The sequence below is a fragment of the Otolemur garnettii genome, unplaced genomic scaffold, assembly GCF_000181295.1.
Source record: "Otolemur garnettii isolate 467f Iridium unplaced genomic scaffold, OtoGar3 scaffold00005, whole genome shotgun sequence".
Classification (NCBI taxonomy): domain Eukaryota; kingdom Metazoa; phylum Chordata; class Mammalia; order Primates; family Galagidae; genus Otolemur; species Otolemur garnettii.
Window position 1 is genome coordinate 42,113,452 of NW_003852400.1, and position 19,573 is coordinate 42,133,024.

Sequence of the window (19,573 nt, forward strand, 5' to 3'; positions counted from 1 at the left end):
CCTTGCCCACCCTGAGATGGGATCACTCGTTTTCTTCTTGCTAATACGTTTAAGTTCTCTATGGATTCTGGTTATTAAACCTTTGTCGGAGACATAACCTGCGAAAATCTTCTCCCATTCTGATGGCTGTCTGCTTGCCTTATCCCCTAGAATTTTAATTTCTACTTCTTACTTGCTTTTGGAAAATACCGTAAAGTATTTCTTATTTCTATTTGTCCCATAGACTCAAGTGATTGCATGAATAGCAAGTGTTGCTGTGGAACAATGGCCTTTGAAGGATTGACATTTCCTTTTAATCCAAATGCCCCCAACTGGCTGTTTCAGCCCTTGATTGTATTTGCTATTATACAGATGTGATCTTAGAGTCACTCCCGCTGGGTCCCACTGTAATGAAATAAATAATGTGGGAAGAATTCCCATGTCATTTGACACATAGGTGACACTGGTGACATTGGCCCCCCATGGCCCCCTTGCTTTATCCACAGGGTTGCAATATGACTCTGCTTCATTTCCCAAGAGGAGATCGATCTGCTTATAAAAGTTACAGGGGGAAAATAAGTGCATTCATACAAAACTCTTTTATTTGTGAAAAGATTAAGAAGTGACAGCAAATGAAACAAAATGCAGTTATCTAAAGTGCCCCCTTCATAGTCCTTTTTATCCAGGTGAGGTACTTTTTTGAGAGAAGAATATAGACTCCAGGTCCCTGAGGGACTCCACATCTCCCTTGAATGCCAAAGGAAGTGATGCCTCGGAGATGTCCTTCACATACCAGAGGGCTTCCAGAATCTCCCTGGGGAAAAAAGAGAGGGTGGGGGAGGGGTCAATGTTGAGCTAAATGGAAGACCAAACTTCACTCTATTGATCAGCCCTTAAAAAATAAAACTGTTTGGAAATATTTTAATACTTTTGAATTGGCTCACTTGGTTTATGAACCAGTGAAATTTGTATTGTTTATGTTGTCTGCTAATTTTGAGACTGATGGCTCTGCTTTCAGAAAGGAAGCCTTCTCGTTTGTCCCCTTCTCAAAATGCTTAGTAACAGAAGGGGTAAAATAGTCAAATGCAGATGGCATATTGAGGTAATACTAAAAATGATGTTTCCTGATCTCTCCAGTAGATAATTGTCTTTCTAGAGAAACAAAACCAAAGCAATCCCTTTCATGCAAAAGTTGGGCTTATGAACGTATGTGTGTGAAATTAATGTAGAGATAAGGCAGAAAAAGACTGAGAGAGCCCAAGTGTACCATTTTGACTGATACCAGAACCTAAACACCTTGAGTGAGGAAGTCACCAGCATGTCACTGGCCTGGGACCACTGAAGATGGGTGGATAACTAAGCCAAATGCCTTACAAACTGTTTATACTTACCTTTCTGTGACAGCAGTTTATGATTAATCTTTAAGGCTTGGCCATAAATTTTTGAACATTTAAAAATGTTAACCACTGCCTCCTGTTTGGGAAAGGCCCATGACTCTGTCTGTTATCTGTTTCTCACCAAACTTTCTGTTGCTAGTTGACTTGAATTCTTTCCTGTGTAAAGCCAAGAACCCACTTGACAAGTTCAAGGGGATCTCCTCCTTCATTGGGACTCACTAAGGATGGAAGGAGGTTAAAGGGGCTGCAGAGAGTTGGGAGAGAATTATGGCCTTCTGGATAAGAAAGTTGGAAAGGGCCCTGAAGCAAAATGAGGATTTTTTTTGTTTGTGTTTTTCTGGGAGGGTGACCTAGTTAACCGAGAATGTGCTATTCCTGCAAAATACAACTTTGACCCTGGGATACCTGACCTCTAGCTCATGAATCATCCCCAATAAAACAAAGGTAGGAGCCCTGTCACAGAACAATGTATACCACAATGCTGCAAACACTGCAAGACTCAGCAAGCCCACCACACCACCACTAGTAAAGTAACAGTTAATAATTACTGATACAAAGCGAAGGGTGGCACCTGTGGCTCAAATGAGTAGGGCGCTGGCCCCATATGCCAGAGGTGGTAGGTTCAAATCCAGCCCCAGCCAAAAAAAAAAAAAAAAAAAAAGTAATACAAAGTGAAGAAAATTGGATTTATGTGACAACTGAGGTAATGCACAACCAGTGAAACCAGAACAGCATGCCTGAAGTCCTAAGGGGGATCATTGGGAATCCTTAGAGATGAATGTAGGAGGAATAGGGGTGAAAGTGCTCATTTTGGTACATTGCCTTTCTATGGCATGTCCTCTCGCTCACAAGGGGGGCCCTTTCCACTCTCCTGGAAGTCTATGCTTATCTCGGCTTTACTCTAAATAAAAATTACACTTTTTTCTTTACTTTAAATAAATTTTGCTACATTGGAGTCCAACTACATTGGAGTGCAGCTACATTGGAGTCCCAGTTGCCTCATATTCTACTCCCCCAGTTCCTCATGAGAACCTGGAATCCTCCTGGGACAGGCATATTTCTCCTGCCTGTTACAGTGCCTGGCATTTGAAGAATTAGTCCTTTAGGTTTAATTCACCAATAGTAATTCCAGGGCTGTGGAGAGGACAGGGAAGGATTGCCAAGCTTCAGTGGTGGGCTGGCTGGGGGGAGGTGACTGGCATCTTGGGATGTTGCTGTGGCCTCCGCATGTTGCATGTGGCTTCCGAAAGCATGAAGGTTCTGCCTTCCTGGGTATCCAGAGTGGTGGGCAGGGGAGGGAATGGGTGAAGAAGGCAAAGAAGAGAATGTGGAAGGGTACTAAAGACAAATGTCATCTTTTCCTGGGATTTGGCTAGCTTTGGTCCTGAAGGTAAGATAAGGCTTCAGGGGAGGACAGAGAACTTTGGATCTTTCAATGTCTAATAACTCCCAGACCATGTGCACTGCGGCCTCCTCCTTTCAGGTTAATACTCTATAGGTGCTTTAGGAAAAATGAGAAATGACAAGGTTAAAAATCTGTAACATGAAAATAAACCTCTAAAGTGTTTCTTCTACTTTTGCCTTTAAGCAGAGCCTTGTCCCCCCCTTCTCTGGATACTCTGGGATGCAGGCTTACACACTTTCTAGTGTGAGTCAGCTTTGGAAGGTTTTTACTGGTGATTAAGCTGAAATCCAAGAAGCTTTGGGGTCTGGCCTGAGGTCCTCAGCCAGAAGAGCAGGCATGCCGAGGTGGGGAAAGTGTATCAAAGGCCTTGTGGACCCTTGCTTGACTTCAGCTCTCCTGAGTCTGTATATCTTCAAGTTTGAATCTTTGTTATGTTAATACAAAAAATGAGAAAAACATTGCTTTGCAGTAGTTTTTGATACAAAATTGAGAAGAGATAGTAGGCCAACCCACATAACCAGCAATGAACTTCTCATTTTTGATTAATGACTCACTTGAGCTGAGCACATTCAGTTATTCGACTGGGGTTTTATCACCCTCTTTTGAAAAGGACTAAAATCCTGCAGAAGCCAGCGCCATGATAAGACAAAGATGGCACTGTGTTTTTGGCAGGGGCATGATGTACCCCAGCAGCTAAAATGTGGGATCTTATTTTACTTACATCGCACGTATCTTTTCCACCTTTTAGGCTGCCAGCACAAAGCATATTCTGTCCAATCACAGGATTGAAATTATAATGCTTTGCATCGTTGCAGATTTTTCTGTCTATGATGGTGACATTGACTTCTCTCAGAATATCAGATTTAGGTGACTTATTGTGATACTTTCCCCACCCAGCAACTCGACACGTGGTTCCTGGGTTCACATCATCTCCCTTAGGTAGAGGAAGGATATTCACATTTTTGTTAAGTGTTGCTTGTTTCTTCAGCTATTGGAAGAAAAACATAAAGAATTAATAGGATGAGATAGATAGTAACATTTTAATTTAAATTCTAGCCCAACCTTCAGGGTCCCTCTGTGATAGGGACACTGAGGAAAGGTTTTCATATAGGTGGCCAGATTACAGGAGGTTCTATGACTTTTAAGAAGATAATCAAGGGTGCATACCTGTAAAAGTTGAAGATCACCCTCATGTGTGTCTGGGTCATAGCATGGGTAGCGATACTCTTTCTTAACCGACATTATCTGTTTTTCTGGCTCATTCTTTTCTATTGAGTGAGCCCCGAGAATGATCCGGGAACTCCTGTGCCTGCGAACAGACAAAACACTATTTACTGGGTTCATTCATTAATTAGGAGCTGAGCATACTACGCATCTATCAGTTTCATTGTGTCATTTTTTCATCGTCCCATAGAAATACAGATACTTCTTTGTGGCTCAGAAGGAAAAGGTTTAAAAAAATAAAAGGTGTTTATAAATTCATTGTCATTATCATCATCATCTCCATGATTTTTTTTTTTTTTTTAGTAAAAAGCTAAACTAGGGGGCAGTGCCTGTGGCTCAAAGGAGTAAGGTGCTGACCCCATATGCTGGAGGTGGCGGGTTCAAAAAACTGCCAAAAACTGCAAAAAAAAGCCAAACTAGGTTCATTGAAAAACAAAGGAGAGAATTAATGGCAGCAAAGCCCATGTCTTGAGCTTTACTCCAGAAACTTGCCCCTCCCTGCCCACACACCAGCCCCTAGCCTGCCTTGTTTAGCTGTGACAGAGACTCACTAGAAAACAAAGGTCTCAGTAGTTCAGAGACAGAAGCAAAAGCAGCAGATAGTTGTAAGGTAATGCGCTGAAGGGATCTTTGTAGGAGAAATCAAACTCATTTTAAGTAGGAAAAATTTCCAAAACAGATTGCTCAGTGGAGGACCCAATTTGCGTGGTGTTGAATATGTGTATATTGGGGGGATGGTAGCCTGAAGGAGGGGTTCAGGAATCTTACTCCATGCTGAAGGTTCATTTTGATTAAAAAAATCAAAATACTCTCTGACGCACTAATGACTAAGGGTATCACTATTCACAATCTAGCATAAACTGCACCAACCAGATATTCACACCTTTTATCCCCATGACACCAACTGAGATCAGTCTCACTTAAGACAAAATATCACATGTAACCCCCAAATATATCCAACTGTTATATATCAATAAAAATAAATAAATTCATTTAAAAAAGACATTAGAGCAGTGCTTTCCAGTAGAGCACACTTTGATGGTGAAATAGTCTATCAATATTGCTATCCAGTCTGGTAGCCACTCACCACCTGTGGCTACTGAGGGCTTAAAATGAGCCTTATGTGACTGAGGGAGTAAATTTGAAATTTGATCCTACTTTAATTGAAATGTACATAGCTACATGTAGCTAAGTGGCTATTACTACTGGAAAACTCAGGTTCAGAGACTTGATGTAGGGAGTGGAGAAAAAAATCAAGACTGAAGGACAACAGGAGTCAAGAGCTCGCTGCAGGCGCGAGGGGAGCTCACTAAGGGCTGAGGAAGGCATTGGAAACTAGCTTTCTCTACTTGACAGTTGCACTCGGGCCTCCACCGAAAGTTTGCCCTTCCATGCTGTGGCTAATTCCGTCCGGTCATGCAGTCATGACCAGAAGCAAAGCTCTGCAGCACTCGTGCCCACTGGCTCTGGTGGGCACCCGCAGGGAGGGCTTTGGATGCTGCTTCCTCATCGGCCTGATTCTTGGTGGCAAGTCTGAGCTTAACTTTCCTTTTTTTAACTTAGTTTATTTATTTTTATTTTTTATTGTTGCAGTTTGGCTGAGGCTGGGTTTGCACTCACCACCCTCGGTGTATGGGGCTGACACCCTACCCACTGAGCCACAGACACCACCCTGAGCTTAACGTTCTTTTTGGCTAAAGCAAGTGCCTACAGATTTAAGTGATGTAAAAATACATAGGAGCCTCCCGTGGTTTTAGCGGGGCCTATACTTTCTATTAATGCTTCTCCAAATTAGGATATTTTCCCAAAGGTTTCTTAAAAATCTGAGTACTTACAGTCCACAGTGAGCTGCAGTCAACACCCAGTCTTTTGCAATCAAAGCACCGGCACAGATGCCTTTATCCCTAAGATTATTAAGTAGCACCATGTAGGGTCTTGAATGAGGAGTTACTTCCTGTCCTCCAATAATTTTCACACAGGCATCTGTTTAATAGAGAAAGCAAGTCAGATTGGTGCCCACCCCAAAGCTCTCTATAAAGCCATGTTTCTGAGACCAGCCAGGCTTTTCTGTGCTTGGCGAGGAAGCCAGATGAGAGCATTTCCCCCTCTTTTTACTGCATGCCAGCATTCAGACATCTGAAGGGCGATCCTATTCCTGCTGGACTCTGAGAAGGTCTGGCTTCTCTGAGAAGCCATGCCAATGGCCATTCCTTTTCACTCCAAGCCCTTGCAAAATCGTGATTTGCAAGCTGATATTAACACCTTTTAGCTGTCTCCCTATCCCCAAGTCCTTTGGTTATTGTGACGCCTTTGGTTATTAAACTGCATTGTTTTCACTCATAAATTGAGAAAAGAATGTCTGTCACACTTCAGGCTCCTGGTCCTTCTCCAGCCCTAACCAAATGGTTTAATCCAAGGTCTTTTGCAATAAGGTAGGGGAAAGGAGGAAAGAAGAGAGTTCTAGGAGTCGGAATGCTACCTTTAGTAACATCTCCTTCGTGATAGGCTGGGAGACCCATTGATAGAGAGCGAGAAGAACAAAACAGAAGGCAAACCACACCTTGTGTCTTTGTGATACACTCTCAGCACCCCATTTCTGCACCAGATGTTCTTGAATTCTCCTAAAATAGGGATTTGTCCTGACCATCAGCTGAGATGCACGTTTTCTTAATCAGGGCACAGCGCCTCTCTTTTCTCATGAGGGCTAACTCATGGCCAAATTCACAGAAAGGTATAAATGACAGACACAGAAGACTTTCATAAGATTTGATGAGGATGTGGGCAAGGGGAAGAGAGGGACTACAAGGTTTCTGCTTTTCAGAAGAAAGGGAGTTGGGAGGGGGAAATTCTAGGCTCTAGAAATAAAAAGGTAAGTCATTTATAGACTGCAACTTCACTCACATCCCGATTTTGCCTAGGATGAGTCACTCATAGATAGATTACAAAGATGCATTTTGGGGCTCTCTGGACTCCAGAATTTATAAACTCAATAAAACACTCCCTTTTGCTGAGTTCTTTCTCTGTCTGTATGGCGCCCACAAAGACCAGCCTCAGAAATCAGTCCACATGTCCTGTGCATGACCACACAGCCAAGGGTCTCGGGTAGGGTTTAGACTAGGCGGAAAGTTTCTAATAACTAGAAAGTCCTGGCCCTTACCAAGAGTTAAATCAGAATTTCTGAGGCTGGAGCATTAAAAGCCCCCTAGATTCTTAGAACCTGTAGGAAGCTGAGACCACTGGCTCAGAGCATCAAGCCTGCCCTTTCTGGGCCGTGCCCTTTCTGGGCCCTCACTGCTCTCTCTGAACACAGGAAACAAAGTGGAGCAGAGCAAGAAATGATCCGGTTGGCTTTTGTATCTGCTCTGTTGTCACTGTTAGGGAAGCGTTAACATTCCTGAATACAGTAATACAATGCCATGCTTACAACATGCCTATGCTTTGTTCCAAATGTCTTAACAGCCTTGTTAGTTTATAATTTCTTTCCACTTTTAGGTAGGAGATAAACCAGAGAACTTCTTTGGGAGTTCCTGGTAAGACAGGTTATTACCTAAGCCCCTGCCTGCTCCTCCCAACGGCCAGAAGCTGATGGACCCTGGGGAGAAACCACGCTGCCTCCACATTGCCCAGGCCCAGAGTAATCCTTGCTTTCTAGTAGATTCTTCAAGGAGAGTCTAGAGCTCCCAGGGGTTGTTCCCCTTCTAGTGACAATGCCATGAACTTTATAACATTTCAACCCATACATAAGAAACACACAAAAGCAGGAATATTGGTTGCTGTTTAGTAGACCAAAGAAGTAGCTTAATAAAAAATATCAAAACATTCCTGAAGAGTGGATATGGGGGCTTGCCCAGATTCCTAAGGTGTTCTAAGGAGACCTGAGCCTAGAGAAATAATTACAAAAATGTCATTAATTCCTGGTTCCTTTTTCGTGTCTATTTCAGATTGCTCTTAACTGCCTGTGCGTTTACAGTGAGAAAGGCCAGTGTGATGATGGCATCACTATTCTTTTCCTGAAAGGTACTATTTGTTTTACTGACTCAGTAGTGTTTCATGTATTAGTTTGCTCATTTTTATATTGTGCTTTTTGGCAATTTCAAACTACAAATTGGCAGCTATAAGCATCGGGGGTTCTGTTATCTTTCGTGAAGAAATTATAAGATGAAAAGGGGATCTTCTTCGTTTTAAAATAAGAAAATCTTTAGAATCCAGGAAAGAATGCTAAACATTTCAAGGCTTGGGGGAGAAAAAAAAACTTCTTTCAGTGTAGGAAGGTATTATTTCCAGATGGTCACTGAAAGTCTGCTCCCTTTTGCTTCATAGTTACAGTGGAAATGACGAGAATCAGTCTTACCTTCAGGAATGAGCAGTAGAAAACTGATGATGGAGAGAGAGGATGCCAGAAACACACAGGAGTTCCTCATTGTGGCTGGAGTCCCCACATCAATCAACATGGAAACCTGTGCTCAGGTCTTGACTGCCCCCACCTATATACTGAGACTCAAAGGATGTGGTTTCCTTTCTCTCTCTCTCTTTTTTTTTCTCGTTCGAATTTCAAAGTTTTAGCATTAGGAAACCAAATACAAGTCAATGAGAACAGTGACAGATGGCTCATTGCCAGAGGGCATGAGGGGGGTCAGCACTGGAACTCTCAGGGTGGGTAGAGGTGAGAGGACCTGGTGGTTGCCAGCAGAGCAGAGTACCCCAGGGGAGATGGTTAAAGGTCTCAGCTAAGCTTTCAAAGACTTTTTCATCGTCAGTAATATTATTTGTAGTGTCCTTGATGGGAAGCTCTTGGAGACTTACATTAGATCTTTATAAAATGCCCTAAAAATTCATCATGAATCAAATCTCTTTCCAGCTGTCTTACTGGGTTATATAAGAATTAATGGCAACATGGAAATGTAGGACCGGAGGGAGACTTATTTACATGTAAGGTCCGGCTTCGATTTTCCTTCCCCTCCTCATGGAGGATGGGCTTCTGTGTGCCTGCTTGGAGTCTGCAGCAGGTGTGGGGACAGGGGATGGCAGGGTAGCCCTTGGATTGTCCAGTTTACAGCTTTAGATACTGAAGTTATCTCTGAGTGTCTCCTTCCACCCCTGCCTTTCCTCCCTCTTTCCCTTTCTTCCTTCTTTTGTATATACTGAGAAGAAAACTGGGAGTCAGGCCCAGCTGTTGTGTTTCATTGTTGGGGAATGTCTCCCTTTGAGAAGAATGAACCTCAGTCCCTGGAGGAACAGTATGCAGTATGCTTTCTATTAGGAAGGTTTTTAGCTGCTTTTCTGAGCTGAGGATGTGGCCTCTTCACAATACTCATGGTCTGTCAGGATGTTTGGTGTTGACTCAGCCATCCTCACAGTTTATAGCCTGATGACTTCAGACCTAGTGATGGCTTTTTTAGAAATCACATGATTCTTAGAAGGGAGCCCCCCCTGAGACCACTGTGTTTCCTTTTCCCAGATACTCCTGCTGCATTAAAAGGTAACCATTTTCAGTAAGAGCAGTGGGATACCTTGCTTCTGGTTTGGTGAGTCATTTTAATGCAGACTTACAAAATTTTTTAATTGACTCTGCTTACTAAAAATTTCTTTTTTTTTTTTTTAATTGTTGAGGATTCATCAAAGGTACAAAGAACCAGGTTACATTGATTGCATTTGTTAGGTAAAGTCCCTCTTCTAATTGTGTCCCGCCCTGACAAGATGTGTTACATGCCGTGACCCCCCACCCCCTTCCTCTTTCTGTTCCCCTTCCCCCACCCCACCCTGTACTAGGTCATTAATTGTCCTCATATCAGAATTGAGTATATAGGATTCTTGCTTCTCCATTCTTGTGATGCTTTACTAAGAATAATGTGTTCCACTTCCATCCAGGTTAATACAAAAGATGTAAAGTCTCCATCTTATTTGATGGTTAAATAGTATTCCATGGTGTACATATACTACAGCTTGTTAATCCATTCGTGGGATGGTGGGCATTTAGGCTGTTTCTGCATTTTGGTGATTGTAAATTGAGCTGCGATAAACAGTCTAGTGCAAGTGTCCTTATAGTAAAAATATTTTTTTCTTCTGGGTATATACATAGTAATGGAATTGCAGGATCAAATGGGAAGTCTAGCTTGAGTTCTTTGAGGGTGTTCCATGCTGCCTTCCAAAAAGGTTGTATTAGTTTGCAGTTCCACCAGCAGTGTAAAAGTGTTCCTTTCTCCACATCCATGCCAGCATCTGCAGCTTTGAGATTTTGTGATGTGGGCCATTCCTATCAGGGCTAGATGATATCTCAAGGTGGTTTTGATTTATATTTCTCTAATAATTAGGGATGATGAGCATTTTTTCATATGTTTGTTAGCCATTTGTCTGTCTTCTTTAGAGAAGGTTCTGTTCATCTTTCTTGCCCAGTGAGTTAAGGGATTATTGGCTCTTTTATGTTGATTAATTTGAGTTCTCTATAGATCCTGCTCATCAGGCTTTTGTCTGATTCAAAATATGCAAGTATCTTTTCCCATTGTGTAGGTTGTCTATTTGCTTTGGTTGTTGTGTCCTTGGCTGTACAGAAGTTTTTCAGTTTAATTAAGTTTCATTTCTTTCTTTCTTTATTTTTCATTAAATCGTAGCTGTGTACATCAATGCAGTTATGGGGTACAGTGTGCTGGTTTTATATACAATTTGAAATATTTTCATCAAACTGGTTAACATAGCCTTCATGGCATTTTCTTAGTTATTGTGTTTAGACATTTATATTCTACATTTAGAAAGTTTAACATGTACCCTTGTAAGATGCACTGTAGGTGTGGTCTCACCAATCACTCTCCCTCCACCCATCCTCCCCCCTCCCCTCCCCTCTCTCTCCCCTTTCCCCTTCTTCTTGGGCTATAATTGGGTTATAGCTTTCATATGAAAGCTATAAATTAGTTTCATAGTAAGACTGAGTACATTGGATACTTTTTCTTCCATTCTTGAGATACTTTGCTAAGAACATTTTCCAGCTCCATCCATGTAAACATGAAGGAGGTAAAGTCTCCATCTTTTTAAAGGCTGCATAATATCCATGGTGTACATATACCACAATTTATTGATCCATTCGTGGGTTGATGGGCACTTGGGCTTCTTCCATGACTTAACAATTATGAATTGGGCTGCAATAAACATTCTGGTACAAATATCTTTGTTGTAGTGTGATTTTTGGTCTTTTGGATATATATCTAGTGGAGGAACTGGAGGATCAAATGGCAGGTCTATTTTTAGTTCTCTAAGTGTTCTCCAAACATGTTTCCAAAAGGAATGTAGTAGTTTGCATTCCCACCAGCAGTGTAGAAGTGTTCCCTTTTCTCCACATCCATGCCAGCATCCCTGGTTTTGGGATTTTGTGATATGGGGTAATCTTACTGGAATTAGATGATCTCTCTCTCTCTTTTTTTTTTTATTGAATTAGATGATATCTTTAAGTAGTTTTGATTTGCATTTCTCTGATGATTAAGGATGATGAGCATTTTTCATATGTCTGTAGGCCATGTGCCTGTCTTCTTCAGAGACCATTTGTTTATTTTTGTTATTGTTGCAATTGCCATGGAAATCTTCTTCATAGTCTTTCCTTAGGCCACTAAAAATTTCTTAAAGAAAACATTGACAATTTTGCTTCTTTTTCATTCTTTCTTTTTTTTTGAGACAGAGTCTCACTTTGTTGTCCCAAGACTAGAGTGCTGTGGTGTCAGCCTAGCTCACAGAAACCTCAAACTCAAACTCCTGGGCTCAAGTGATCCTCTTGCCTCAGCCTCCTGAGTAGCTGGGACTATAGGTGCCCACCACAATGCCAGCTGATTTTTTCATTTTTACTCCTGGTCACACTGGTCTCAAACTCCTGATCCCCAGGGATCCTCCAGCCTTGGCCTCCCATAGTGCTAGGATTATAGGCATGAGGTGCATAATTGTCACCCTGCCTGGCTGACAATTTTGTTTCTTTTTGTATGCCTGTGGTTATTCTTTTTCCATTTATGTGCCTTTTAACAGTTTTTGACCATAAAGTTGTGTGTATATCCATTTAAAGTGTATAATTTAATGGATTTTAATGTATTTACAGAGTTGTGTAGCCATCACCATAATCTAATTCTAGAAAATTTTCATCATCCGCAAAGAAGCCTTGTACCCATGAGCAGTCACCCCCATTAGGCAACCTCTAATCTACTCTTTGTTCATAAGGATTTGCCTATTCTGGATATTTCATAGAAATGGAATAATACAAAATGTGGTCTTTTGTGACATACTTCTTTCATTTAGTTTAATACTTTTGAGTTCCATCCATATTGTAACATGTCTCAGTACTTCATTCCTTTTATTGCCAAATAATATTCCATTATATGGATATAATACATTCTATTTATTTATCAGTTATGGACTTTTTTCAGTTTTTGGCCCCGGTGGGGTGCAAGCCCACCACCCTTAGCATATGGGACCACTTCCCTACTCCTTGAGCCACAGACTCCGCACCATCAGTTATGGACTTTTGAGTTGTTTCTACTTTTTGGCTTTAATGAACAATACCACTATGAACATTCACATAGAAGTCTTTGTGGGGCCGTATGTTTTCATTTCTCTTGGGCTTATATCTAGGAGTAAAATCACTGGGTCGTACAACTCTATGTTTAACATTTTAAGAAATTCCAAAATTGTTTTCTAAAGTGGATGCACCATTTTATATTTCCACCAAAAATATATGAGGGTTCTAATTTTTTTTTTTTTTTTTAAACGGGGCCAGGTTTGGACCCGCCACCCCTGGTATATTGGACTGGTGCCCAACTCCTTGAGCCACAGGCACTGCCCAGAGGGTTCTAATGTTTATACATCATTGTCAATTTCTTTTTTAAATAATTGCTATTCTAATGGGTGTGAAATAGTATCTTATTGTGATTTTGATTTGTATTTCCCTAATGACTAATGATGTTGAGTTTTTTTTCCCATGTACTTATTTGCCATTCATATATCTTCTTTGGAAAAATATCTATTCAAATCCTTTGGCCATTTTATTTTTTTTCCTTTGGCCATTTTAAAATTGGGTTATTGATTGAGTTATAAGTGTCTTTTATATATTCTGGATACCAGTCTTTTATAAGGCCTGTGATTTGCAAACATTTTCTCTAACTTGTAGGCTGTCTTTTCTCTTTCTTGATGGTGTTCTTTGAGCACAAACATTAAAAAAAAATTTTTTTTTTGAGATAGGGTCTCACTCTGTTACCCTAGCTAGAGTACAGTGGCATCATTGTAATTCATTGCAACCTCAAAACCCTGGGCTGTAGTGATCCTCCTACCTCAGCCTCCCGCGTAGCTGGGCCTATAGGCACACAACATAATGTCTGACTAATTTTTCTGTTTTGGGTAGAGATGAGGTCTCACTCTTGCTCAGGCTGGTCTTGAATGCCTGAACCTCAAGCAATCCTCCCACCTCAGCCTCCCAGAGTGCTAGGATTACAGGTGTGAGCCACAGTGCCTGACCAAAATTTTTTATTTTTAATGAATTCCAACTTATCAATTTATCTTATCCTTGTGACTTTGGTGTCATCTTTAAGAAATTGTTGACAACTCAAGATCATAAAGATTTATTCATGCATTTTCTTCTAGGTGTAATATAATTCTATTTTGTTTTACATTTTGACCTATTTTTGAATTAATTTTTTTGTGTGGCTTGAGGAAATTTTTGTGTATGGTCAAGGTAGGGGTCCGATTCATTCTTTTGCACCTGAATATTCAGTTGTTCTGACATTTTTTTTGCAAAGATTGTACTTTGTTCATGGAATTGCCTTGGCCCTGTTAGAGAGTGCATTTCGGACTCTCCATTCTGTAATATTTACGTATATGTTTACCCTATGTCAGTACCAGACTGCCTGGATTACTATAGCTTTTTAGAAGGTTTTGAAATAGAAAATTTGAGTCCATTAACAGTTCTGTTCTAACAATCTTTTCCAAGATTGTTTTGGCTGTGAAATATAATTTTTAAAAAGTGTGTAGTAGCAATTTACATTCTTGGGAAAAAATTTAATTTATTCCAATGTGAATGAGCCATTGGAATCTTGTAAGTCAGCAGTTTTCAAACTGTGGTTTGTGGATGCCTAGGGAGTCCTGAAACCCTTTTAGGGGTCTCTGTGTGAGGGAAAAACTATTTTGTTAATAATACTAAGATGATTTGTCACCTACCCCTACCCCCGTGTTGACATCAATTTACACTGATTGCATGAAAGCAATGAAGGGTAAAATTCCTGGTGCTTTTGCAGGAATCACTGCAGTGACACCAAACTGTACTGGTAGGCACTGTATTCTCCATTGTCAGGTACTCTAAAGAAAAAAAAAAGCCAATTTTTTCAAGAACATCCTTATTTATTTATTTATTTATTTGAGACAGAGTCTCAAGCTGTTGCCCTGGTAGAGTGTCATGGCATCATCATAGCTCAGAGCAACCTCCAACTCTTGGGTTCAAGAGATCCTCTTGCCTCAGTTTTTCTATTTTCAGTAGAGATAGGGTCTCACTCTTGCTCAGGCTGGTCTGGAACTCCTGAGCTCAAGCAATCCACCCACCTTGGCCTCCTGGAGTGCTGGGATTACTGGTATGAGCCACCATACCTGGTCAAGAATGTATTGATGAAGCAGTAATAACAGTAGTTTTTAAAAATTTTAATAATCTTTATTCTGTGGCAAATGCCTTTTAAATATGTTATGTGATGTGAGAAGTATACATAAAGTATGCATACAGCACTTTGTGCATTAAAGTATGAGGCTTGTCACGAGGAAAATCACTAATCTGTCTTTTTCTTGCAGTATTGTTTTTATTTAAAGGATGATGATACAGTATGATTATTCAGACGTGGGGATTTGGCAGGCATTTTCTCCAACATGAATGAAATGAACCTGACCTGGAAGGGAAAACAACTGACAATTTTTCTTGCTAATGATAAAAGTAGGACTTTCAAGTGAAAGTTAGAATTTGGGGGAAAACTTGTGTCTCCTGTCACAAGCTTGACATCTTTACAACATTTAAAGACTTTCTTGATGAGATAGATGGTGGTTATACTAATGAATATGACATCTAAAATATCATGTAATGAAACATGTCCACATTTGGGAAATCTGCACAACTCAGTGAGTCTATGTTTTCCCAGAGGGCGATACATGTTGTTATGTGCATTTGTTTTTGAATTTGCTGTACTCTTTCCAAGGTAGCAGAGTAGTGGCTCAGCTATTGAGGAAAATGCTTGGAATCATAATATTGAATTACACAAATATTTACTAAATGTTAGATGCATGACATAATGCCAGCTGCTGAGGATGAGAAGCAGAGGCACGCTTATTCACTATTTGGCTACCCTGGTAGCTATCTATTTCTTGATGTGCTGGTAGTTAAGGAGGGGTGATTACTGATAATTCACTGAAAAAAAAAGTGTGCAAGGGAAGGAGACTGCCTGCTTATGGCACAGACTCTTTGGGCTGGTAGAGTTATGGGGGTTTGTCATTTTATTCATTCATGTACTAAAAATATTTAGGAAATACCCAGATACTGAGGATATATCAGTGAATAAAACAGACAGAAGTTCCTGTTTTCATGGAATTTATAGTCCAGTGGGAGGAGATGTAAGTAAATAATAACTATGAACGTCATAAATGATTATGTCATATATTTAAAAATGACATATATATGTATATATACAGAGCTCAGGAGAAGGGGACAGGGAGTGTGGGCTGGGGCTGTGTGCATTGTGAGGTTACACTGAAGCAAAGACTTCAAGGAGGGTGAGGCATTTAGCCACTTTCTATGACCATATCTGGGGGCTTTCCAGAAATAAGGAAAACCCAGGACAAAGCCCTAAGTGTGTTCCATTCCTGATGGGTTCAAGGAAGAGCCTGAAGGCCAGTGTGGCTGGGGAGAGGGGAGTGAGAGAAGCACAGTAGGAAATGAGATCAGACAGATAGTGGGGGCAACATCCTCAGGGCCCGTGGGATGCTCTATGGATGCTGACCTTTCTCTTAAGTGAATAAGAGAAAGGGCTCTGAGCAGAGGAGGGACATGATCTGATGTGCTTGAACAGGGTCACTTTGGCTACTGTGTGGGGAGCAGACTGAATGGGGGCAAGGGTGGCAGTAAGAAGATTAGGAGGAAATCACAGTGGGTGGAGAGCATGGGGGCTTGGAGTGAGAGATAGTGAGAGGTAGTTGGATTCTGGATAAATGTGGGAGGCAGGGCAAGTAGAATTCCCTTGTGGGTTAGATATACAGTTGAAGAGAGGAGTCAAGATAGACCTGGAGTTTTTGGCCTGAGCTACTGGGAAGATGGAGTTGCTATGAAATAAAACAGGGCATAAATGTCTAGAGAGGAAGCAGATGTGGAGGGGAAGGTGGGGGGTGGGGTTTCTGATCGGACAGGTTGCCTTGGTGATGTCTATTAGACATCCAGGTGGAACTGTAGAATAAAGAGGCTGTAGTTAGGGAGATGCTTCCTGGCAGTAGCCTGTCCCCACTGCCTCAGTCCCCTTTTGAGCTGCTAGTGCTCCCAATTCCTACCTTCCTAACATTTAAAATGTAAAGTCCCCACTGATGAAAGTCTTTCTCCCATAGCCCAGGACTTCAGATGCGTATGTGCAACCCTTCCCCATTTGCACCAACTCCTGCTTCCTCATAGCTGGCATGCTTGCTATGTTAGTTAGATGGACAGGAAGGAGGGAGAATCCCCAAACAGACCTTGGGTCTTAATGAATGTATCAAAGTTGGAGTCTGGGAAGTATACATTTGTAAGCAGTAGTCCATTCAAGCTCTCTTATGGTCAAGCACATAGAGCTGCCAAGACCGCACCTAGAGCCTTGCTAACTAACCATGGTGAAGTCCTGATGGCCTCTTCATGGATTCTGCTGTAGCATCACTTAACTGGCTTCTGTGTCAAAGGTGGAGAGAGTTTCTTGACTCTACTCCATGGGAGAGAGTATCCTGACTACTCTAAAAGCATGAGTACCTCCCTTCTTCTACTCTCCCTTTCCCTTGTAAAGGTAAGATTTTTAGGTCCTGAAGGGAACTTGACCACTTCTACCACTTACTTGAAACCTGAGCCGGGAATCCCTTCCCTTCTGATTACAGTCTGGCTTAATTCCATCCCTTATTCAAAATCATTCACAAAATACTTATGGAGGGCCTGTCACATACCAGGTAGTATTCTGGGTGTTGGAGGACACAGACGTGAATAGACAAAAATGCCTATCACGTGGAGCTCTTTCCAGTGAGAGAGGTAGACAAGGAAATGCCATCTAGAGCCTGTCAGGCGGTGGGTGTTGGCTGCCATGGCGAGAAAGCAGCAGGGAAGTAGGACAGTGAGTGTCCTCTGTGGGTGGGGAGGGGTGCTTTTCATGGCCCAGGAAGCCTGCTGGGAACTGGAACATGCAGGGGAGGGGTGACCTGAGGGAGAGGCCTGCTGGAGAGTCTCAGGCGGATAGGAGGGGAGACCAACCTGCAAGTAGCCAGGGCAAAGAATGTGGAGGTATTTCTAGCCAGAAGGGCAGGGAGCTCCAGGATGCTCCTTCCTCCTGGTGATGAGGTGGGCGGGGCCTTTCTACGTGCTATTAAATGTACATTAAACCCATATAGAATCTACTTTCTCATGAGCAAAACCGAAGGGCATATGAAAATATGAAGACATATTTTCATAATTAGAATTAGAGAATTCCTAATTCTCTAGGAATTAGAAGGAGAAAGATGGCAGTAGAGAAAGGAAAAGGAATTTTCATGGCTTCTGTTATTCTTGCAGGAGACCTTTGAGTTTCAGATGTTCATGTTAGTAATGCATAATGAGATACAAAGGATGTGGGTTTTTTCTTTCTCTGCTGTGCTGCTGACGATTTTGGTGTTTTATTACTGGAAAACATACTTTATTTTATCTACGGTGTGATTACTTGTTTCACAAGTGAGATCATTTCCTTAAGGGTTCGATGTTTCCTACTTTAAAGGGCAAATGTGAACTTGGCGATATTGTGATAATTTGAGAACACTGAAAAGAAAATTGCTCATCTTTGACCACTTTTTCACTTTCAAATGAGAGCTCATTTCGAAGCTGAGACTTGGAGACTGTATCAGAATTCGTTCTGAAGTGTCTTTAAACCTGTTCTAGAAGAGAAAGGGCAGAGGTTTGATGCATTCGTTATGGAAACTGAAATTAAATTCTTAACTCACAACATTCAAGTGGAAAAGCCATAAATAGGGATACAGATGCATTGTTATTAAAATGTAGAAGTGGGAAAGGTACCTTGAAATTGGACATCAAAAGCAGAAATTAGAAAGGAAAGACTGATAGATTTGATTATAAAAAAGTTGAAACTTCTTATCGTAAAACAGCAAAGATAAAATTGCAACCATTTGCAATATATGTGGCTCAAATGGGTATTTTTAAAAAGCAGTAAGATGAACACCTGAAAAGGAAAATGATGAGAGGATTTGAAATGCAATTTACAAAAGAAGAAATTAAAATGGCTGCCAGACTCTGTATTTTTAGTCTATGGAGGAATATGTAATTGCAGAGCACAAGCTTAATATAATAATAATAAAAAAAACATTTAAAACTCTCAGGTCCTATCTTTCCCTGTCAAAAACCCAAAATAATACTCTCTGTTGTTGGACATTCTCCGTGTGAATGGTATTTCAAACTGCTTCTGTCATTTTGGAAGGCAATACACAGAAAGGGTTATTAAATTTTACAGAGTCTTTGACCCAATAAGTCATGTCTATGAATTTTAAAAAGAAATTGTGGGGATGCAGGAAAATTTAGCTATGAGAAGTTCCCCATTACATTATGGTTCATAATGAGAAAAAAGTAGAAACTAATCTCCATGCCCCCAACCCAGGAATTAGCTGAGTGTCTTGGTTTCCTACTGCTGGTGTAACAAGTCCCTGCAAACTTGATGGCTTACAGTGGTAAAAGTTAGTATTTTATGGTTCAGGAGTCGGATCTGGGTCTCACTGGCAGGGCTGTGTTCCTTTTGGGGGGCTCTCAGGGTATCCATTTCCTTGCCTTTTCTAGCTTCCAGAGGCTGCCCTGGGGGGGACCAGGCAATGAACTCATCTGCAAAAGGCGCCTCACAAGATGTGTTTTCTTTTTGAGGGGATCTTCCCCTGCCACCCTCTGACTCCAGACTGATGACCTGAGTCAGATCTCAGCATAGCCTGAATGGAGAGCTGTGGTCATTGGTCTGGGAGAAAGCAGCTTCCGTGCTGCAGGAATCACAGGACCTGGGGCCTTTGTGCCAGCCTGGGCTGAGAGAACACATGTGGGGCTGCATCTTGGAGCTGTTAGACTTAGGGGTCAGGGTGCTCCAACCTCCTTCAGCCCCTCATTCTTGTGGGCCTGCCCCAGACCTTGATACTGCCAATATTTCCTCCCCTCCCTGATCTCAGTTTCATGCATCCTTCCAATATTACCTCTCACGGTCTCCAGCTCACTATCTTTATTGATCATTTCACTCCCAGCTCCTGGTCATTTGATCCCACCAGGACTTCCAAGCCATTTATCTTACCTCCTTTCACACTCTATCACCCTCTTTCCTATTTGCACAACTTG

The 19,573-nt window shown here is 41.4% G+C and overlaps 1 protein-coding gene across 1 annotated transcript; it reads right to left on the bottom strand.

Annotated features, from left to right (window-relative positions):
* Positions 1-570: 570 nt before the first annotated feature.
* On the bottom strand, positions 571-8,458 carry GZMA (granzyme A). The gene is made up of 5 exons (XM_003782772.3): positions 8,357-8,458; positions 5,841-5,988; positions 3,949-4,090; positions 3,503-3,769; positions 571-793 (listed from the first exon to the last, which is right to left on the bottom strand). The coding sequence occupies exons 1-5, from the start codon at positions 8,454-8,456 to the stop codon at positions 632-634; spliced, it is 819 nt and encodes a 272-aa protein (XP_003782820.2). The 5' UTR covers positions 8,457-8,458; the 3' UTR covers positions 571-631.
* Between the last annotated feature and the right edge of the window lie 11,115 nt (positions 8,459-19,573).